General features: G+C 31.8%; 1 protein-coding gene across 5 annotated transcripts in view; it reads left to right on the top strand.

Moving 5' to 3' along the window:
• The window catches only part of LOC129983619 (ets DNA-binding protein pokkuri-like), an 85957-nt gene extending 65088 nt beyond the window's left edge, over positions 1 to 20869 (top strand). For all 5 annotated transcript variants that reach the window (XM_056093152.1, XM_056093154.1, XM_056093155.1 and 2 more), the window contains exons 3-8: positions 408 to 515; positions 6194 to 6373; positions 9629 to 9841; positions 11737 to 11832; positions 14532 to 14781; positions 15993 to 20869. In XM_056093152.1, coding sequence (XP_055949127.1) covers positions 408 to 515; positions 6194 to 6373; positions 9629 to 9841; positions 11737 to 11832; positions 14532 to 14781; positions 15993 to 16152 — 1007 coding nt within the window. In that variant the 3' untranslated portion in view covers positions 16153 to 20869. The remainder of the gene's footprint in view (positions 1 to 407; positions 516 to 6193; positions 6374 to 9628; positions 9842 to 11736; positions 11833 to 14531; positions 14782 to 15992) is intronic.
• Positions 20870 to 24648: the final 3779 nt, after the last annotated feature.

The following is a 24648-nucleotide window of genomic DNA, read 5'->3' as shown; positions in this document are numbered from 1 at the left end:
TAGTCCACAAGTTTTCAGACCAGTGAGAGAAACTTTAGAATCATTTATGAGATATATGTTACCCCACACATCGTATTCACTAAATATTATTCTTTCAGACATCTCTTTGCTTCACACCCTTAAGAGTGTTCTTTCTAGATAGCGATCTAATTCTTGTAGATATCGAATTTTGACTTGATAACTGGATTGCATTTAAAAACCAAATTTTTCCTCCGTGGAATTCATTTGTTGCCAAAATAGATGGAAAAATTATGGTAATTTCTGAGGATAAATATCGATTTTAATTTTATAACAATATTTTTTCTAACTTAAAAGAGGACCGAGTCACGTTTACGCACCCAATATATTATAAAAACACTTTCACCGAGAGAGAGTTTCTCAGTTTATTAACCTAATTACATTTTTAGCTCAAGATCCCCGTCAATGGTCAAGACAACACGTGTTCACGTGGCTAGAATGGTGTGTGGAGAATTTCGCCCTCCCGCCTTTGGACATCGATCAGTTCTACATGAATGGTGAGTGTAAAAATAATATATATATGGTCAAAATGATACTGAAAATAATGGTGCATAGAAACAAATATATTTAATGCACATAAGAAATACGCAAAATCAAAATTAATTTGGAAGAATTTTTAAATTTTGAAATCTGAGGTATATTTTTTTAAACTATAAAGAGAAAATAATACTCTAGGCTTGCTGTTTGATCCGTTTTTTTTTTTTTTTTGGAACGATTTGAGCCATTCAATTGGGAGTCTTTTTTTTTTTTTTTGGTGACTATCCCCAGAAGCTGAAATTTTATGTAGACAAATAATTGCATTTCAGTATCATTGCCCAAACGATGTGCTATACATCTTTTTAGTTCCAAAATTCTTTGCACACAGGGTTTGCAATCCGTCTCGAATAGGTTAAAAGGCAGCCACTTTAAGAATTTGCTGAATTATCGAACATTAGCATAATTTAACGAAAGCGTCAAAGAAACATAAAAAAATGCAGGTATATTTATTTAAAACAATTTATAATAAACTGTACTTCATGACCAAAAAAATAAATAAAACCGCATGAGCGTTACTTCGACCCTTGGCATACTTTTGTTTGTTTTAGCACAGGCAAAGAACATCTGTGAGAAAATGATTTGGCATAATTTCTGCCAAATACAGGATATTATTTAATCCATAATGGGTAACATTTGGATATTGATCCAAATATTATCTGTGATGCTGTAGTACTGCTGTACAGTCATCATCACATTTCAAAAGGCGAATCAATGAGCGTTCAATAATGTGACAATTGTAAATGAACAACAAAAATCATATAATTTACTATCTAAATTTATTATTATTTTTTTGAAATGCCAAAATAGGCATGACTTTTGTTTCCATCCCAAGCCTTATTTGCGTTAAAAAGATGAAATAAATGTATTCATATTTTTGTCATTATGACTGCCCTCAAAACTGGCGTCTGGGAAGGGAGGGAATAGCATTGATATCCTCTTCTCACTTTCGACGTGGTCATTGATTGAATGACAGAACAATCGATTTCGATGTATACGTTTTTGGTAATATAATTATATATTTATTGGTTTATCAATCCATTTGAATATCCATGTTATTTCTTTTTCAAAACCCAATTTCACCTATTCCTTTCCTAATCAATTTCCTTTGATAAGCGACAACTTACCGTATAAGAATAATAAAACTTCCATCATGAGGATTGCTAATGATGTTTCCCTGAAAGAACATTTCAAATAGTAAATGGAGAATTTCAATCAATCCGGTTGTGTTTTGGTTGACAACTGATATCAAATGAGTGGTTGCGTGACTAAATTGCAAGAAAGTTTTGTCACGATTCAAACAAGTTTTCCTCAATCAAAAACAAATCATTTTTAAAGCTCTCAGTATATCCATTTGCATTGGCAATTTAACCGTATTACTAAATTCGGTTGTATTTGACAGCTTGAATTTGTGATCTAATTTGTCTATTATTTCACTGTCTTGAACGTGATATTGTAAATCTTTACGCATTAACTAATAATTGATCACTAGACGTAACGCAAGTAAAAAGTTTACGTACATTACAATATAAAAAAAAATAATTAAAACTATACGCACATCTACTACATTCGTCTGCATTAAAAACATTAAAAGTCTTATATTAGTCTACATTAAAATCTTTACTACTACATCAGTTTAAAAAAATCATCAAAAGTCTGTGCTTATCTACTACATAAGACTACATTAAAATAATTCAAAGTCTTACAATAGTCTACATTAAAATCTACGCTTATCTACTACATTAGTCTAAAAACTCATTAAAAGTCTACACTTATCTACTACATTAGTCTACATTAAAATCCCTACTACTACATCAGTTTTAAAAAATCATTAAAAGTCTATGTCTTTTACATTAGTCTACATTAAAATCATTAAAAGTCTTACATTAATCTATATTAAAATCATTAAAAGTCTTACATTAATCTACATTAAAATCATTACTATTACAATAGTCTAAAACATCATTAACTAAATGTAGCTTATCTACTACATTAGTCTAAAAACTCATTAAAAGTCTACACTTATCTACTACATTAGTCTAAAAACTCATTAAAAGTCTACACTTATCTACTACATTAGTCTACATTAAAATCCTTACTACTACATCAGTTTTAAAAAAATCATTCAAAGTCTATGTTTATCTTTTACATTAGTCTACATTAAAATCATTAAAAGTCTTACATTAATCTACATTAAAATCATTACTATTACAATAGTCTAAAACATCATTAACTAAATGTAGCTTATCTACTACATTAGTCTAAAAACTCATTAAAAGTCTACACTTATCTACTACATTAGTCTACATTAAAATCCCTATTACTACATCAGTTTTAAAAAATCATTAAAAGTCTATATCTTTTACATTAGTCTACATTAAAATCATTAAAAGTCTTACATTAATCTACATTAAAATGATTACTATTACAATAGTCTAAAAAAATCATTAAAAGTCTACGCTTATCTACTACATTAGTCTACATTAAAATCATTAAAAGTCTTACATTAATCTACATTAAAATCATTACTATTACAATAGTCTAAAAAATCATTAAAAGTCTACGCTTATCTACTACATTAAAATCATTACTATTACAATAGCCTAAAAAATCATTAAAAGTCTACGCTTATCTACTACATTCAAATCATTACTATTACAATAGTCTAAAAAAATCATTAAAAGTCTACGCTTATCTACTACATTAGTCTACATTAAAATCATTAAAAGTCTAAGCTTATCTACTACATTAGTCTACATTAAAATCATTAAAAGTCTTACATTAATCTACATTAAAATCATTAAAAGTCTTACATTAATCTACATAAAAATCACTACTGCTACATCAGTCTGAAAGAATTATTAAAAGTCTACGCTTATCTACTACATTAGTATACATTAAAACCATTAAAAAGTCTTACATTAGTCTACATTAAAATCTCTCTGCTACATTAGTCTATATTACAATCCTTAAAACTCGTATATTAGTCTATATTAAAATCACTACTACTACGTTAGTCTAAAAAATTTTTTTAAAGTCTATGTTTATCTATTATATTAGACTACATTAAAATCATTAAAAATCTTACATTAATCTACATTAAGATCACTACTGCTACATTAGTCTAAAAAAATTATTAAAAGTCCACGTTCATCTACTACATTAGTCTACGGATTTATATCTTCTTAGCACTTTCGACGTGGTAACTGAATGATTGAATGAAAGGATAATCGATATCAATGCATATGTTTTTGGTAATATAATTATATATTTAAAAGCTTTTTATTTTATTAGTGTAAAACAGTGCCAAATGTTTCGCCATTTTTATCGAATTATTCGCCAAGACTGCGTCCTGATATCTCAGTGCTTGATATTTCTTGATACGAAGACTGTTTCACTTGTTTGTTTATATTGCATGGCTGTTGTGCTACTATAAATTGTCAGCTTGAGTCCGAATTTATTCTAGGCATCAATTGCTGCCGAGATTATTTTTAAAGATCTAATATTTTGACATGATAATGTTTTTAAAATGAGTTTTGCCTATAAATTTTGTCAAGTATCATTTGAAGAAAGATGAATTATTGTTTAGAAATTAAACTTCCCTCAAGACACCAAGATCAGTTTTAGATAAAAAAAATTATTATTTTTATACTTTTGACTTTGGGAAAAGCACTTTTTACTGAGGAAAAATAAATATTATTTGATATTTTCCTTCTAATGTTGTTTTAATGAATATCTGAATCAACTGCATTCATTTCCTTTAACCAGAATATCAGCAGAAAATAAATCCATTAATAGATATTCTTAGGTCTCTGAATTAATCAATGCAGCTTGTAATTTACAATCAGAGAATTTTCCTTTTATTTTATCTATGAGTTATCATGAAATGTGCATCAGTATTATTGGTTAATATTTTTAATTTTAAGCAAAGTATTCGATTTTTTACAAAAATCTTTATAATGTTTATAGGTTGACATATTATCTGTAAACTGCATCATGTATGATAAGGAAAAAAAAATCACTCCAATCATTCTACGTGGACAATCATCGGACATAGAGCTAAAGTTCCGAATAGTTATTTCATCGATAGTAAATACTTGATAGGAAAAGTTGTCTTAAAACTGTATTTAAATTTTTAATTAAAATTTATAGAAATGTTAACAGTTTTGTTCAATATATCATAGTGCAAAATTTGTTTTTATAACACTTTTATATTCTAAAATTATTTTTTTAATGGAATCAGTTTTATTTTTCTACAATTTATTCCTATAATTTTATTATTTTTTCAAATTATATTTAATTATATTTTACAACAGTATTTATTGGATTAATTCATGTGTTGCAACGCAATATCATCGGAACACATCGAGTGTAATCCAGAATTGAGTCCAAGATATGACTTTTAGAGATAATACTTTTTTATGAGTGTGCAATATATAGATATATAGTGACAACATTTAAAAGTTAATTATTTAAAAAATATATTATTAATGCAGACGAATCAAGCCAAGAATATTATCAAAGTTTCGCTAAAAAAAAATTTAAATCTTCCTTTTTTTTTTTTTTTTTTTTTTACTTTTTTTCTATACGAAGAAGGCTTTGTAATCGTCAAAAAAAAAAAAAAAAAAAAAAAAAAATTCGAATTAGGGATTATGAAGAATTTCCATATTTCAGCTCACCCTGAGTTCAAAGACACATTTTGGTTTAATTTAGTTTAATTATATACCCGTTTTAAAGCAACACTAGAGCTATTTTGGGACGGACCTCGTCACTTTGAACCATAGTCAGATGACGAGGACGACATCTGTGCTGGCTTGATATAAGTTTTAGCATTTTTTTAGAAAAACTAGGATTGTTCTAGAGAAAAAAAAGATTTTCCCGTTTTTCTTTGCAACATTGCATGTGTAATATATCTTAGTGTGTAGCTAACTATTATTTAAAAATTATATTCAAGAGTAAAATTTTGTTGTGTAATATATGAAGTTGTCTATGAAATTTTGTAATTTTTTTTAACAATATTTACATTAAACAATCATAAATTCACTTTTAAAGCATTCAACATTAAATATATTTTTCATTACATTCTGCATAAATAAAACTAATTATAAATTTCATTAAGATATCTTGATTATTTTTTTGAGATGACATGACCGTACTCATACAGTAGAATTATGAAAAAACTTATTCTTCAGTTTATTCAAAGTTTTTAAATATTTAAAAATAAGCATCATTTATATGTCAATCGTTTGTTATAACTTGGCTTCTAATTGACATAGACACAAAATAAAGACATCACTGGAAAAAGAAACGTACTTATTTTTTTTTAAAACTGTAAAGAAATAAAAATGCGGATTTTCATTCAAATTCATGTTTTAACCTAGTTGAATATCTTAATATACAAAGGCCGGTTTTCTATACAATTATACAAAGCGTAGAACCTTTACATGTGAACTTCAAAATATGAGAATCCATTGTGTTCACGAACACTTTTATGCGGGGGAGGGTGGGAGGTGGGATAACACTTTTATAAGAGGGTGTGTTAGCAAGCTTCAATAATACTACTCCTTCTAATTTCTTTTAACTATTCGCTTTTTATCATATCCCATATTACTGTCAATTCAGCAGTGCGACTGTATTTCAGGTCGCGGTCTGTGTCTCCTGAAGAAGTCTGACTTCTGCGATCGTTCTCCCAGGAGCGGGGACATCCTCTACAATGCCCTGCAGATCCTGCTCCCCGGCAAGGAGAAGCCGAAAGATGTCCCTTCTTCCTACGCCAATAACGTGTCCGCCTCCCTCTTGCAGCACGCAACACAAGAAAAAGGTGAGATTTCTCGCCAAATGTTGGCGAGTGTCAGTTTAGTAGTTTGTTTAATGTGTAGTTATTAATTTCTTTCAAATCTATTGGATGATCCCTTTCTCACATTTGGTGCTATGACTCGCGCCTGCAATTTGGGCTTTCTATATAATTAAGTAATTCCTTCTGTACATTCTCTTCTGTTCTTCCTTTAAACAAAAAGGATCTTCTAATTAGATAGTAGATGAAAAATCACAGGCGAGTCGCATGGATGTTAACATGTTAAATTGTGACGATAACAGTTATAATGAAAAGGGAAATAAATAGTTCGTACAAAATCATTTTTATTGAAACTGCATTATTATCACTTGATTATGTGCTAAGTAATAGATAGAGAAAACAATAATTAGATTTTGATGCATTTGTATATTTTAGATCTTCTTAAAATAGTAAAATCACTTATAATATAATGTCTGTCTGGGAACACAGTTTCTTAAAATATTCTTCTTATGTGACTTGTGTTCTGCTGTCACTTTCACTGTTTAAATTCAATCGCATTTTTCTAATGAGCTTAGCGAGTCTCTTCAAAATATTTAATCATTTATTTCTTTTCACATATTACATTCCACAATAATAGCATTCCCCATTTTAAACTAATAAATAATCGCCAAATCATTTTATAATTATTTTACCACCATTTGGAATTTAAAGATGATGCACACAGCATCATGCCTCATATTACCAAAATGGCCATAGTTTGAAATTAGCTGAATTCGATCTAGAAGATTTATTATAATATAAATTTACTTTTTTATATCATATGAAATCAACTATAAAGATTTAAAATGTGGATCGAATATTCTGCGCTTTCTCGGTAAATATCAACACCACTATCCCAATAAATAAAAATTACACCTACATAATTATAAAGTGAAATAAGTGTTTATTTATATATTTTAAAATATATGTCATAATAAAAAGACAGTACTCACATATTAAGATTTAAAATAAAATGTATTGAGACGTATTGAGAAATTTTCACTATAAAAGGAAATAACATAAAAGGAAATTTTATTTAAATACCTGAATTAATGTCAAGTTGAGAACAGATATTAAGTTTCCAAATTTCGGAAAGAATTTTAGTAACAAACTGTTTTAATTTCCTGCATTAAAAGTCTTGGACTCATACATTTAATTTCCTTCAAAAAAAAAAAAAGTCTCGGACTGATACATTTAATTTCCTTCAAAAAAAGTCTCAGACTAATACATTTCATTTCCTTACTGATACGTTTAACTGGTAATTATTTAACTCTCGAGATGCTTACATGAAATGATGAATATTTAAAATTGTATGAAAAACCAGTACATTACCACTAGTACATACTTTTAAACACAGGGTGGAAAAAGGCAAAAATTTTTAGTTTTTGAAGAATAAACTGTTATTTTTCGGTGATTCAATTTCGATTTTTATATCGATTGAAGTAATTATTTTTTTTTTATCTGACCGTTCTTAGATAAACATCTCGAATTCCGCTAGATGGAGCTCGTGCTCTCCATATCCGCTATCGAACCACCCACTGAAATGCAATTGGGCGACGATCAATTCATTCCAGACTCACCAGTCTTAAAAAAGAGCGATGACAATAAAAAAACATCGCAGCAAAACTTCTAAATTTGAGGTAAAAAAAAAAAAAAAAAAAAGAAAGAGAATAACATTGCGAAATGCTTTAAGTTTTTTTTTTTCCCTGGTTTGTAATATGGAGAGACGTACTCTAAAAAATATAACAGAATTGAAATAGCTTTTTACTGCTTTCATTTCCATATAACATTCATTTTTTGCATTAAAGCGCTTTTTATCAGAATGGCAATATGCATTTTTTTTATATGACATACTCTGTAACGGGTTTTTTTAAAAAAAATTTTTATTTCGCGATTTCGTATAATTACATCAAATAAAAAAAATTAAACAATAAACACCAAGTATAATTTAATAATAAATTATCGAAAAGTACAATTCGAGTACAATTTTTCTTACCATTCTTAGTTTCTGTATATTCTAGTTTTTGATAAGTATCTGCTTATCTACTATAATATCTGGAAAACCAAGCTTCCCTCGGCAGTTTTTTTTTGTTTATTTATTGTAAAATTTTATTTTTTTGGATATATATTTTAATATATCTGATATTATATGAATATTTTTTTAGTTTTACCTATATATGAACTGGCCATTTAAATAAAAAAATAATCATGAATGTACTTTGTTTAACATGTTGTTCGAAACAATCTGCTCTATTACAGTATTCATTTTACAGTTTATCTATCATTTTATATTTTTGAACTTGCATTCAGTTTTACCGTGGTGAAATCGGGTCACTAATTCTGCGCCTTTTTTGAACATTTTCGCCTTTTGCATTTAAATTTTTAACACAATTACAGAACGCCGGCGAGGAGTAGTAACAAATAAATGCAATTCATCGAATTAGATACAATTTGATGTAAAATTTAATTTTATTAACATTTTTTATGCCGTTATGTCATTATAAACCATATCAGCGATACCACCATCTTTCTAAAGCAATCGAAATAGTTAAATGATCCACGTTGAAATTACATGGAAATTCCTGATGGCCATCAAAGGTATCTGAAGGATGTTCTCGTCATTAGAGTAAAGGTAACTCGACTATACATATATATTTTTTTTTATTCCCAACATTGATGTGAGAACCAAACATTAAGCCTGAAACTTTCCATTCCCATATATAAGGATGCTTTCTCTTGGAGGCATTGTAACTAAAAAGAAAAAACCGACCCAACAGAAGCTACTCCCTGCCTCCCCCCCCCAAAAAAAAGAAAGGAATAACTTGCTACCACGCGTTTTAAAGATCAGTATGCAAGATAGGCCAAATTTGACTCGTCGAATACTACTGGCACTTTCCTACATTAACGTCCCATTTTTTTAAAGCAACACTAAGACTATATAAGGATGGACCTCGTAATTTTGAACAGCGATCAAATGACGAGGAAGATGCCCAAACTGGCTGCCCCTCTCTCCAAATTTTCAGCAGCACACCAGCTGGAGGGCATTTTGCTCTAACAGATTTAATATGCATCAGACCCGATTACATGATGATTCTTTGGGGGAATCAGGTCTCGAACTTGGTACCCTCCAGTCCCAAAGGCGAACCACCCGGCCACCGCGTACACTATAATGAAGGTATCGCAACAATTGTGTTGGACATCTTGTTCTAATGGAGATATTTATCGAATGTGTTCTTGGAACAGGTAACAGTGCCTTCCCGTCTCGCATGGGCAGTGCATGGCCACGGTCCATCAGCAGCGACTTCCACAGCATGGGTCACGTGGTGCACGAAAGCGAGCATGCACAGGTGGCTGTCAGCCATCTGAATGGCAGCGACGTCGACAGCACGACGGCCAGCAGCCCACCCCCACCCATAGATGACACAGATAGGAGTCCAGAAAGAGGCTGCATCGCCGGTAAGTGGCCACTCTTCACTGACCCTTACTTCACAGTCATTCGGTGTGTTCGATTCTTTGTTTTCAACTGCTAGCAGATAAATATCTTCATACTATATTTTAGTGTTTTTGTGGCAATTAATTTTTTTAACATTTTTATACCTTTTTTTAATCGATTTCAAATTTTACTTTATTTTATATATCAAAACAATTTTTCATAATTATTATTTATTTATTAATTTTTCGATTTAATATGTTTTTACGTCTGAGATTTGACGTATCACAAACTGATTACTGCGACCCACCGAAAGACACATAGAAAAACTTGAATGACCGGACCGCCGCAACAGCAACACTGGCGCGAACTGTGGTTGAGTCCTGAGGACCTTCACTGGCCACGGTATAACCAGTCCCTAAGGAAGTACGTTCTGTCATCGATGTGAGGAGCCAGATCCCCACCTTTTTGTGTACCCACAGGGGTGGAGAGAACCAACCACCATGCTAGAAGCTTCTCATCCTCAATTACGACGTGCCCCCTCCCCCTCCGTGGGATTGAGATTTGACGTATAAATTTTAAAGAAAACTTCTTACGATTTTACATGGATTGGCTTTTTTTTTACCATTTAATTGGTATGGAAAAAATGGCTATTGTGGCAAATAAATAAATAAAAAAAACCAACAAACCAATCAGTATCCAACTACGAAATTTTAGAGCAGTTATATCTTGTTCTAATGATCTCAATACTGTTTTGTTTCCAGTTTTATACTAGTTTGTAATATGTATTTTTCACATCATAGCAATATCTAATTTAGGACTATATCACAAATTCAAATGATATTAGCAACTGTATGTTTATTTTATGTGAATGAACAAGACTGGTCTTTGTCCAATATGACAAAATACTCCGTTTGAGTCCCATATCTAAAAGGTCCCATCCAGGTATACTGAGTTTAGTATAGGACGGTTCTGTAAGGCAGACAGGGCACGTGCCCTGGGCGCCATTACCAAATGTTGGAAAATAGAGTTTGAAAATTTAAGAGAGATGCTTTATGTCACTTTCTCGCAATTAAGATATGCAAAAAGAAAATGCGACCGATTGAAAAAATTTAGATTTCTGTTAAAGTTTGGACGAAATTCATCAATGGAAAATCTATCTATCTTTCAACCCATGTGCATCATAACTTAAAAATGCAAATAGAAAGAATTAAATCTTATACAAGGTTTTCTCACCATAATTGCAGATCTCTATTTAATTTTGAAACCCAATAGAAGTTATCTATTTGTTTATTCGTGAGTGATTGGACATAATAAAAAATTCAATGAATAACAATATGAAACAGAAATGGAAGTATTATAAATTTATTACTTTCCATTATAACTGTCATTCACGTAAGGCATTTGTCCTCCGATAGATCAGTTTGAAAATACAGTCCCAGTCCTCTGTCTGACGTCATCGTCAGAGTTAGGTTGTTTGCATGAATGGGAGAGGAGGGAGAAAGGATTCGGTTGAAAAGTTTTAGAACATCCGCCATATAGCCCAGACATAGCACCCTCAGAGTTTTATCTGTTTGGAACAATGAACAGGCTCCTCAGTGATCGGAATGACAACTACCTGAAAGGATTTGCCAGCGTTCTGTGATACCAGAATTTTCAGACTGATTCAATATTATGAGAAATGCTTCAATATGAATGGCAGTTACATGAAATCAGAAAAAGTGAACAGAATTACAGAAAATTGTAAATCATATCCTTTTCATATTGTCATATGTTAATTTTTTTATTGTATTTAAAATTATGTACATTTATTACCCTTCCGCAAATAAATGAACATAAAATCTAATTTTGTGAATTCGTTGATAATTGCGTTACATTTTTTTTTAAATATTATGTTGAATTTTTATGCATTATTTCACAGATGGAGTTCAGAATAATTCCAAGCAGGCCGTCTCTACTCCAGACATCCGTCACCTATCTCAGTTCGGAGAAATAGGAAATTCTTCAGAAAAAATAAGTAAGTTATGAGGGTGAAAAACAATGTAACTTTAAAAGTGGATATTTATGTTAGAATTTTGATCAGGATGACGAATTCTGTTGCATTAAGGAAGATACCTTGCGAATCCACCTCCCTCCTCTCGAGAAGACATTCAGATAGTGTAACTTTATAATATATGGCACACAAGGTGTTCTAAAAGTGTCGGTTACAAACCTCAAAATATAAGTAAAGCACAAAAATATTTTTGAAAAATAAGATGAAGTCGTAAACGCTGAGGGAAATCAATATACAGAGAATTCTGCCAGTGAATTAAGTGAAAGAAAAATAAGCACCAGTTAAAATAAACAATAAAGGTTTAAGGAAATAATTCGCAAAATCACAATAGTATGAGTAACAGCATTATAAATCTTACACAGCATAGCATATACGATGATAATCAATGAGTTGCAATATCAACAACAAATCTTTGAAGCACTTAAAGTGAGTATTTAATCACAGCTCTGCCAATTTAAAGCTATATATGCTTTATATGCATTTTATATTCGATTAAGTGGTGCACTAACCCTAATGATACAATTTTCCTGAGCCCAAATTTGCTGTCAGAATATGCAGCACACTACTGTAGTACATTCTTATTGATTACCTTTACACCACCGACTACGGTCAATGTTTGACAACGCATCACCTGTTCGTAGATTTGGATAGACGACCATTTATTGAGGGATAATTTACAATTGCAATTAACGCTATAAGTTATTACGATGTTTCCATTTTTAAGTCTTGCATCTAAGTTGCCATTATTAACAATCCAAACATTGAAAAGCAAACTAGAAGCAAATCACAATGATTCTGTTTTGTACCATGCATGCAACTAAGTTGCCACTATTAACTTTACAATCCATACAATACAGAAACTATATTATTACAATGATGAACTAGAAATTAACCCCGTTGATCTTGTTTTCTGCATGCATGCAACTAAGGTGCCTCTATTTTAACTTTCCAGCCTTTATGAACATAATGACGAACTGGAAGTTAATCGCTCTAATCTTGTTTTGTACCATGCATGCAACTAAGTTGCCACTATTAACTTTCCAATCCATACAATACAGAAACTATATTATTACAATGATGAACTAGAAATTAACCCCGTTCATCTTGTTTTGTGCATGCATGCAACTAAGATGCCTCTATTTTAACTTCCCAGCCTTTATGAACATAATGAAGAACTGGAAGTTAATCGCTCTAATCTTGTTTTGTACCATGCATGCAACTAAGTTGCCACTATTAACTTTCCAATCCATACAATACAGAAACTATATTATTACAATGATGAACTAGAAATTAACCCCGTTCATCTTGTTTTGTGCATGCATGCAACTAAGATGCCTCTATTTTAACTTCCCAGCCTTTATGAACATAATGAAGAACTGGAAGTTAATCGCTCTAATCTTGTTTTGTACCATGCATGCAACTAAGTTGCCACTATTAACTTTCCAATCCATACAATACAGAAACTATATTATTACAATGATGAACTAGAAATTAACCCCGTTCATCTTGTTTTGTGCATGCATGCAACTAAGATGCCTCTATTTTAACTTCCCAGCCTTTATGAACATAATGAAGAACTGGAAGTTAATCGCTCTAATCTTGTTTTGTACCATGCATGCAACTAAGTTGCCACTATTAACTTTCCAATCCATGCAATACAGAAACTATAATAATACAATGATGAATTTAGAGGCTGATCATGCTGATCTGTGCATGCAACTAGGTTGCCACCATTAACTTCCCAGCCCTTGCTAAATAAGAACTGTAATAATATAATGAAGAACTAGAAGTTAATCACGCTGATTCGTTTTTGTACTTGCATGCAAATAAGTTGCCACTATTAACTTTTCAATCCATACAATACAGACACTATAACAATATAATAATGAACTGGAAATTAATACCTCTGATTCTGTTTTGTACCAAGCATGCACTTAGGTTGGCTTTATTAACTTTCCAACCCTTGTTAAATAAGAACTGTAACATTATAAAGAACTAGAAGTTAATCACTCTGATTCTGTTTTGTGCGATGCGATACAGGAACTGTAACAGTATAATAATGATCTAGAAGTGAATCACGCTTATCTCGTTTTGTGCCAAGCATGAAATTAACTTTCCACTCTTGACTTTCCTATCCATATAATATTGGGACTGTAACAATACAATGATCATAGTATAACAGTATAATGATGGTTTAGAAACGAATCACACTGATCTTGTTTTGTGCCATGCAAACTATAAGTTGCCACTGTTAACTTCCCAGCCCGTGCCAAACAAGAACTGTTACAATATAATGAAGAACTAGAGGTTAATTATGCTGATTCTGTTTTGTGCCATGCATGCAACCAAGTTACTATAGTTAACTTTCCAATCTGTGCTATACAAGAACTATAACAAAACAATGATGAACTAGAAGTTAATTACGTTTATTTCATTTTGTACTATGCTTACAACAAACTTATAACTTCAATTTATAACTTAACTCATTAAGTTATAACAAATAGACGCTAATCAGCTTATTCCACTTTGTGCCATGTATACACTAAGTTGTCAGTACTAACTTTTCAACCTTTATAGTACAGGGACATTAATAATATATATTGATGCACAGTATGAAGATGTTGCTGTAGATAAATATAATGAAAAGCTGTTTAATTCCTCAGATGTCCGTCTTCTATGGGACTTCCTGCAACAGCTGCTGAACGACGCGCAGCAGCGCTACCAGTGCTGCATCGTGTGGAAGGACAAGGGACGCGGCATCTTCAAGATTACTGATCCGCACCGCCTCGCCGCCCTCTGGGGGAAGCAGAAGAACCACCTCAATATGAATTTCGACAAGATGTCCCGCGCCCTGCGCTACTACTACAGGGTGCGCATCCTGCAGAAGGAGCCCGGCGAGAGACACTGCTACAGGTACATTGCCCCGTTCACAGGGCACGTCAATCTCCTAATTACGGTGTCCGTGTGTATTTTTTGCATTAAATTATAATACTTTTATATTTAAACTCCACAATTCAATCATTCGCAGAAGTTACAAATACAGTACACTCCCGAGTATCCGGCCTAATGTGGTGGAAGGACAGGCTGGGTAACAAAAAAGGCGGATAAACCGGACTTCAACGAACTAATTTCTCCGGCCACTAATACCAAAAGAAAAGTTTTTATACCAAAATTCACTGTTATAATATGTATTTTCTCATTTCTTATTGAGTACTAAACCCTACATTCATCTTAAGCCACTTATATTGTGAACGCGACTGCGACCTGGTGAAATATAAAAAAAGTTGCCGCTAACGCGTCGAATTAAAATAGAAGGCTCTGTATTGGTAGTTTATTTATGTTTATATACTGCACTGCCAGAATTTATTAGAGAAAAAGTAAGTTAACTGATATAAGCTGTTTACATTTTAACATGAATTCTGTATACTTCACTGTGATATACTTACAAAAAAAAACATTAAGTTTACCCCAAGAACAATTTACGAATTCTGTACGTACTGTGCATTATAATCAGGAGCAGCGGCAACATTTGAGGTCCGTTACACATTGATGAAAAAATGAACTGTTCTTTTCCTGTCGCATCTTGTATTTTGCACACGACACGTAGGAGTATCGTAGCAGACGTCCGCTTCCGATGCCTTGGCAATGTTGCCAATGCCTTGCCTTGTCTTCCTCAATTAATTACGATAAAAAAAACTGGGTCTAGTACGGAAGCCGGATGGTTGCGAATCGGATACTCGGAAGTGTACTGTAGATGGAAAAATAATGGCCAATCTATATACATTTGAAGTGTTTTATGACTGAATTGAATCAATACAGCATCTTTTCCAAATAGAGACAATTATTTAATTAGATATACAAGAAAAAAATCATAATTAAAAAGTTAAGTTTGTACCGAGTGGATATTATGGGATCATGAGTAAATCTCTCTTAAATCTTGGAATACAAATTTGAACATTGTGGACCAACGATGGAATAAGACCTATATTGGAGAAATATGCGAGAAAGTTTTGAAGAGACCACGCCCACTGGTTTAAATATTCCAAATACATAAATATTTTTTAAAGATATCTATTATTGCGATAAAATTTACAATTCCTCTGATGTTTCTTGCGCCGTTTCAGGTTCCTGAGACATCCCAACGAATTGCGGCATTGCAAGCAGAGGGCGCTGCTGACGCGAGACACTGAGAACGGCGTCCACAACGGTGTCCACTCGGACGTTGAGGCAGCTTTGGACATGAGCATCAAGGAAGAAGGACTGTCACCGGGAGAGGCAGAGTGATGTTCACTTCCTGCTCCTTATCCTTTCGTCAGGGACTTTTTGTTATTGTTTAATTTTTTTTAATATTCTCTCTTTTTAGAGAGCTGAAGACATTCAGTTGTTGTGTTGAAATTTTCCTCTAATGAAAAACAAAAACTGCAGTGTCGAGAATGTCTTGAATGTTGATATAAAACTAAAAAAAAAAAAAAAAATAGCATGGTGTTTGTACGTTAAACGAATTAACTTCGTTCAACAGAAGACAACGTTAAAATTATTTTTAAGATTCTCCTGTAGTGAAAAGATATTGTACAATTCCAAGCAAGATCTTGTGTTGCTTGGAGATAAGTTATTTAGAATTTTAATATAAAAGGTGTAACAAGAAAGATGGTTCAGAGGTTATAGAATGTTACAAAAAGAACTATTTTGATATATATCACTATGAAGAATGGGGACAGTTAACAAGGAATTTAATTAATGCAAAGAATATGAAAAACGAAAATCGGTTTTAATCACAGTTGTTTAACAGACATATTTGGGAAGATGCCCGAGATATTCATGTACTACAGCAGCAACAACTGTAATGTAAGCTACAAGATCGTCATAAAAGTCGTTGGTTGCCTCTTAAGCAAGGGTTTTCAGATAACACCACTGAAAAAAAAAGAGAGCTAAAAGCATTCGGGAGATGTAATAGACGAGATAAAGAGCCCAATCCAATGTTTTGGAAATTAGTTTCTAATCTAGTTTGTGATGAACTATTTGGATTTTAACTATTCGTTGTAAGATTAAATTGCTATGTTTACAATGTCCAGTCAATTGCTATTTTTACCAACCTTAATGTCAAGACCATCTTTTCTGTTACATCTCGTATTTCGAATAACCATTCACGAAATTGTGCGGTTATATCAAGGCTCGAATCTTAAATGGAATATTTTAAAGTGTGCAGTTATTTTGATATGGTTTAATAATATTAGCTATTTACTTGGCAACTCAGTTTTTTTGAAATTTGTGTCAGTTTATAAATATTATCTAAAATATTGAACAATATAGTCGAAGTAGAAGATAAAAATTGCATAAAACTGTCATAATATTTTGATATATATATATTAGTGATTTTTTTAAAAGAAAATGCAGAAATGCAGTCACTTTTTCTGTACTGACAAAGAGATAAGTAATTAAGTCAAAAAATATTTTAATGAACTATTTCAATATGGGCATGAAATCAATAACTGTTTTTATTTCAAGAAAAAAAAAATCACAAAAAAAAAAAAAAAAAAAATCATTTTTTTAGATTATCAAATGGCTTCAAAAAAAATCAGGGACCAACTGCAAACATCGTTATAATTTTTAAATTCTCTATTCAAGAACCATTTTCACGATAATAGTGCTTAAAAAATATTTTACCATGTAAAAATTTATAAAACTTTTGAAGCCTATACTACAACCCCAACAATATAAAGTATTTTTTATAAACAATTGAATTTATTTCACATACTGTACGCAAAATAAGTTATGGGCACAAATGGAAGTTAATTTTATTTATATATAAATGAAAGAAGTTGATTTTTTGTGAATTACGTCCAAGATGGATTTGTTGAACACGTGCTGCTATTTCATGATGAGAAATTTTATTGCTTTCAAACATGGTTGTGATGAACTGTCGTTTTTGAATTATTCTAATATTGTCTTTTATTGTGTGTACCTATAAAAAATTGAAAATTGTTTGCTAAGTTATACTGCATACTAATGTCCAGAGGTGAAACAAAAACAAGATTATTGAAATTTTTCTTTGTTTAGTTGAGATATAAGAGGATTCTAAAATCTTCAAGAATAATCGACGATTTTCAGAAATATTCCAAAGGAATACAGAATATAGCATTCTGACAAAATGGTTTAAAACAGAATACAGAAGAAGAACGGAAATTCCAAGTAAATAAATGTATTCGGAATGATAATGACATGTTCTTAAAAGAGTAGCCAATAATAATAAGAATAATAAATATATTTTTGTGGAAAATAAAATAGAAAACTATGAATCATTTGAAATACAGTTAATGAAAATTTTATGAATCTTATAATTTTAATAAGAGCGGTCTCATTTTTATACATTCATTGTGTATGCTTTCTTGTTGCTTCATGGATCTTCACTGTTATATCAAAATGCTGTATGTCAAAACTATGACATTTTGATTTAGAAATTAGAACCATTAACGACATATGGCGATTTGCTTTTATTTATAATTTAAATTCGATGCCCTGGTCACATAAAATCTGACAGAAGATATGGCTTACTTGTACAAATATTTTTTCGATAAGTTTGATTGCTGTTAGTTCTGAAAACCGCGTCTGTCACTTCTGTAGATTTTATTCTATAAAGAGGCTGTAAGTAGTGATTAAGAAAATTGTTTTCTCGAAATTTTTTATTATATGCTTTCCTCTTTCAACTTTTCTTTTTCATTGCTCATTTTCCTATTTTAAATCGCATTATTTCGTTTCAAATAGAAATTTGTATAAAATTTCTACACACTTCTTAACATAAAGTTAACATCTCCCCTTCAGCCTTACATTTCAATCCTATTTTGTTGAATTAAAAATCGATTGGTCCATGTGCAAAGTTTCTCAAACATGTAAATAAAGAATACAGCATTTTAACATAACACTGATGATATACTGATACTAAATTTGAAATTAAAAATTTTTTTTAATATCATTTATATCAACGCATCTTCGATTAAAAAAAACTTCTTAAAATACAATATCAACGATGCAGCTAATTATATCTGACACAAAACATCATTCGAGGAATTTGTTTAAAAAATGAATATATATATATATATATATATATATATATATATATTGATAGACTAACTTTTTGTAGAATGAAAAAAATAATGCATCTTGCAAAATATAAACAGACAAACTTCCAAACTTTAAAATAATAACTTTTGCTGCATTATTGGGAGTACTTTTTGCTTTGCTAGTACTGTATCTTATTTAAATAAAAGTTTCCATTCTACTGTCATAGGCATTTTGGTATAATTTATCAATAGAGACTAAATTGTTTTCAAACAATATGAAGTGAACATTGGTTTGGTTTATTTAATTCATACTTCATTTGAAAACACATAAAACATGATCAAATGATGCTGATTTAAAAATTCTTTTGTTACGAAAATGAAGTAAAACAAATTATTAGACAAGCGTAATTATACATGTTATCTGGCATCAAACAGCACCTCGTCGCACGCTATGACATCATCTTTTGTTTTCCTGACACCATCTCTTGTTTATATTTAGCAAGGTGCACAATGGATTCCAAAATCAATTAGACGTCCATATTCCGAATCGAAAGTGACTGCAGGGTTTTTAAAAAATTTGTAATGTGGATATACTTCTCATAAGATATGCACGCAAAATTTTTCCCATATTGAAACAATAATATATCAATATAATAATAATTGAAGAATTTTTAAAAGAAAAAAAACACCCTCTGAATATTTTCAATAAGAAAATGCATGCTATCTTAATGAAACTCGTCATGACCACTGGTGTGGAGAGGGGGGTGCCAGCTCAGGTGTCGTCCTCGTCATCTGACCGTGGTTCAAAATGACGGGGTCCATCCCAAAATAGCCCTAGTGTTGCTTCAAACGGGACGTTAATATAACCAAACCAATCTTAGCTGAAATAGCGTAGGAATTCAGATAATCGAGATGGTCGGATTTTTAGACTGATTGATGTATGAGATTTCAACCCCCCCTCCTTCTAACTCTTATTATAAATTAATATTTAAGTACATAAAAATCAAATAAACATTACTCAGTCTTGGATGCATATCATAATAAATTATTAGCTTCTATTTATTATTCTAAAACTAATAAACACATGTAAAAAAAAATCAGATGCTTTCAAAATGTTACAATGTATTAAAACATCTTAGATAGTCAAAATGTTACAATGCATTAAAACATCTTAGCTAATCAAAATGCATTAAAACATTTCAGATAATCAAAATGTTACAATGCATTAAAACATCTTAGCTAATCAAAATGCATTAAAACATCTTAGATAATCAAAATGTTACAATGCATTAAAACATCTTAGCTAATCAAAATGCATTAAAACATCTTAGATAATCAAAATGTTACAATGCATTAAAACATCTTAGCTAATCAAAATGTTATATGTATAGCATGGATTCTGAAAATTTAGATTATACATATGTGATGTGAATTCTAGAAATCTACTGAATAGATTTTATTAATTAATCTTTGAGAGAAATAAGTGCCATAGATGTGATGCTGACAAAATAAAGCGTGCAGCTGTAAAATTTATTAATATTATTTTCTGTTACATTAAATAATCAACTTATTCTTTAAACAGCTTTATTAAAGATTTTATATTAAATGTTTTGAAACGGGCAACTCTGAGAGAAAATATTTATACTTTAATGACTTTTTTTTAAAGTTTTATAAAAATGAAAGTTAAAAATATGAGCTGAAAATGATTTATAAATCACTTTGATAATTTTTGCAGCTTTTATAAGCGAAATCAGCTTACAAGGTGTATTTTGTGCACGTGACAAGGATCCGTTGCCTTGACTTATTGAAAGAATATACATCAAACTTTTGTTATTGTTGAATTATAGTTAAATATTTTTTTGTCTGTATTATATGTATTGACAACTTGTTAAAGTTTTTGTACCTGAAAAATGTATACGGAATAAAAATTTGTAAATAATGAATGAGACGTTTAGTATTCATTTGTATGTTTTGATATTTTTAAAGAAATTGACATACTTAATAATAAGTCATTTTTTTTGGAGGGATGCAGTTACAATGATTGATTTAAACCTTTCTAGGGCCATGGGAAGTATGCTTCCCACCAAATTCATCAATCGTTGTTGACAAATTTTTCAAGACAGAAACTTACTTATTATACTTCCTATTATATTGTTACAAAAATTTCCGGGGTTCGTTTGGATAGTGGGAGTTATATGGTGTGGGGGACACTCAATCAGCAGGCGGCAGTAGAAAATGAAACAACGACGTTTATTTACACGAAGACACACAGGACAGCACAAAGACGACAACTATATACAGCACACGATTATCTTCAGCCGAGACGTGCAGACAACATCACACAACAGACTCTAATGCAGACCGTAGCGCACAACTTAATTCAGCACTCACTTGACTTCGTCGCTGCTCCGCTAATCTCTGGAAGGCCAGTTCTTGCTGTCGATTCCGACTACTCTTCACTCTGTTTCTTCCAACTACAACTCGCCGATCTGGTTCGCGACTGCCCGGCAGCTTTCTTTTATAGGTCTAAGGAGGCGGGGCTAGAAGCTTCTCAACCAATCAGGAACGTTCGAGGCGTATCTCCGTTCCTACTGGACGGCTCGGGAAAATTCTCGATGTTTCGGGTATAATCTATTTTGGCGCCAAATTCGTCGCCAAGCTCTGGGACCTCCCATGGAACCAACTATGCTGGAAAGCCGCATCGCAGATTCGTAACAATATATTACTTCCTTATCTCACATAAAATGGTATGTCTGGATTTGTTACTTAATTATTAATTATCCAAATTAGTCAATTAATCAAATTAAATATATCTAATAAGTTAAAATAATCTCTTTTTTTAAACCAATCTCAACCCTAAAAATATTTTATTATACCATGACAAGAAAAAATAGCCTTTTAAGGGGTTAAATAACAACTAATAAATATTGTTTAAAATTTATAAATTAATATTTTCAAAGTTATTTTTGACATTTAAATTGAGTTTGTAGAGTCAGAGCAATAACAGATTATTATTATTAAAATGGATAACTATCAATTTTTATCAGCAAAGGCTGTCATCCCCTAATGTCAGAGTTAATAAATATCAAAATCTTCAATGAACAAAGAAAAATTTGAAGAAAGCGTTTATGTAAATTGGTTTTTTTGAGATCAAAATTTTAAGAGATAAAATTTCTTGGTGATTGAAAGTGAGCTTACTTCAAAAGTATGTTCTGTGAGTTGAATATTTAAAACAGTGCAAGAAAATATCTTCAATGTCAGTTTCTTGGTTATAGTAGAGACAGTCAGGGTTATTATAAAGTCCAAATTTCTAAAGTCAGTGGGCTTGTCTGACAAGTGCCATTAGAAACAACAACAATAAAATAAAGTCCAAATTTATTCAGTAGAACTGGGGTTTACAATTATCCGGATTAAGACGTGCTGTTATAACATCTTCACTTCTATTTTTAAGCCATGTGTTAAGGATGAATGGAATATCGCCTAGAGCTCCTTGGTTCTTGCTATTTCGCTAAATTTGGAGTATATTTTGAAGCAAGGTTTTTTGATAATAAAATCTAAGATATTAAATTATCAAAGCTCTTATTATTTGCATAGCTCTTATTATCAAAGTATGTATATGATTCTGTGCCCTTTTTTGCGAGATTGCAGTAATAGATTTGTGGGGCCCAAGAGGAAATAAATGTTGTTGTTTCGAATGACACTTGTTATAGACAAGCCCACTGACGAAGTCAGTGATTTTAAGCCTAGGGCGCGTCTCTTGTTTTTCGGTAGCACCATCTAGGGCCAATAATACGTTTTAGCTACATACACGTCATAACCTTTTTACGGGGCAGACTTCCTTCATGCATTTCATTCACTCATCCACAGATCGTAATTTAGACCTGAATCAAGAGAACGATCACCCCTGATCCAGTACCGCCAGTGGTATTACTCTCAACATGGAGGACTTTGTGACCACGACAGATTTATATGTGTGCTAGCCACCACATACACGGAGAGTCTTTGGGGCTCGAACTCGCAACCCAAGGGAAGCGAATCCAATCAGTCTATCCCGTCCCTTAGAGGCAATAAATAAATAATAACAGGAAAAATTCTTATTATTTTTCTTAATCTTAAAAACTGTCTCCTCGCTTCGGGACCCCCTTTGTCGGAGCATTCTCCTAGTCACTTCAGGAATAGTTAGGGTTTGCTCTTGTGTTCGTGTAGTACTTGCGTAAATTATGCTAATAGTCAAGACCTTCAATTAACTGTAACAATCAGGAGTGGTCTCTCCGAAACTTTCTCGCATAATCGGATATAAAGGAGTTATCCCAGAGAACGCCTTGCATGGTAATGGTACAATCGTTACGAAATATTAACTTTCGGCATGAAATTAGCATTTTTACTGAATCTGTAGTGTCCTACTTGTCGTGTGTTTTATTGATCAATCCTTGGCATGTGGTTAATAGTATCCGAAAATCGAAGTTGAGTTTTAGATGCGTTTCTTCCCAATTAATTGAAACAAAAATTTGACACAAAACAGCACTTATAGTCACAAAATCCCATACCAAATTTGAGTTTTTGAATTATCGCGTTTACAGGTTTCTGAAAAAGCAGACCAAAAGATTGTCAACCCTTTGTTGTATTTGGCTCGAAATTTAACAGATGTCTACATTATAGATGATAAATTTGTGTACCGAATTTTATCTAACTAGCAGTCTTCGTTTCGTAACTATCGTGCTAACTTGTATTCGAACAGATGAACTTCCTTTGAACGACATTTACTCAAAATTTAATAGAAATCTGCCAATTTGGTGTAAAGACCGTATACCAAATTTCATATGTCTAGCTCAAAGCTATTTTTGAGTTATCTTTGTCACAGACAGACAGATATTTACCGAAACTTTATTTTTTGAACTAAGGGAAATCTAAAACGTGAAGATTTGAAAATTCGCCAAAATCAAAGGTTTAAATTTTTTGAAAATTACTATACTTTTTCTATACTACGTATATGAGAAAATAAAAATCAGGAATTGTTTCAGATTAGTATTGTTTTTCCATGAGTAATTCTCCCTTATATCGATATGAAGATACACCACGTTTCTCAGAAAAGTAGCGAATCGAAAAATAAACACTAGGGTAACTTTTCTAGATACTCGCAATTTTCGTCAAATAGGTTATGTTGTTGTGTTGTGACTTACGGCACTTTACAAGCCCGCTGACAGTTATCTGACAGCGAAATACCGAATGAGCATCTCTTGTTTTTTTCAATAGCTCCAACTAGGGCCAAGAGTACGACTTAATTACTCACACGTTACACCCCTTTTTACGGGGCGGACTTCATTCGTGTATTTCATTCACAGATCGTAATTTAGACTTGAATCAGAGAACGACCACCTCTGAACCAGTACCCTCAGTGGTATTACTCTCTACATGGGGGACTTTGTGACCACGACAGAGTTATACGTGCGCCAGCCACCACCCACACGGAGAGTTTTCGGCCGGGGGGGGGAGTTCGAACTCCGAACCCAAGAGATGCGAATCCAAAGCCCTCCGAACCAAGCTATCTCGGTCACTGATAATTCATAGTTAAGATTATCATCCAGATGGATACTATAGTTGTTTCAAAATGATCAATCGATGTACAGACGCAAAACACACGCACATTTAATAAATAACGACCATGACAGGAATTAATTAAATTCTTCATTAGTTAATAGATTTAGAGAGAATAATCTTTCGA

Source organism: Argiope bruennichi, chromosome 9 (genome assembly GCF_947563725.1).
Source record: "Argiope bruennichi chromosome 9, qqArgBrue1.1, whole genome shotgun sequence".
Lineage (NCBI taxonomy): Eukaryota > Metazoa > Arthropoda > Arachnida > Araneae > Araneidae > Argiope > Argiope bruennichi.
This window is presented reverse-complemented; position numbering and strand designations above follow the sequence as displayed.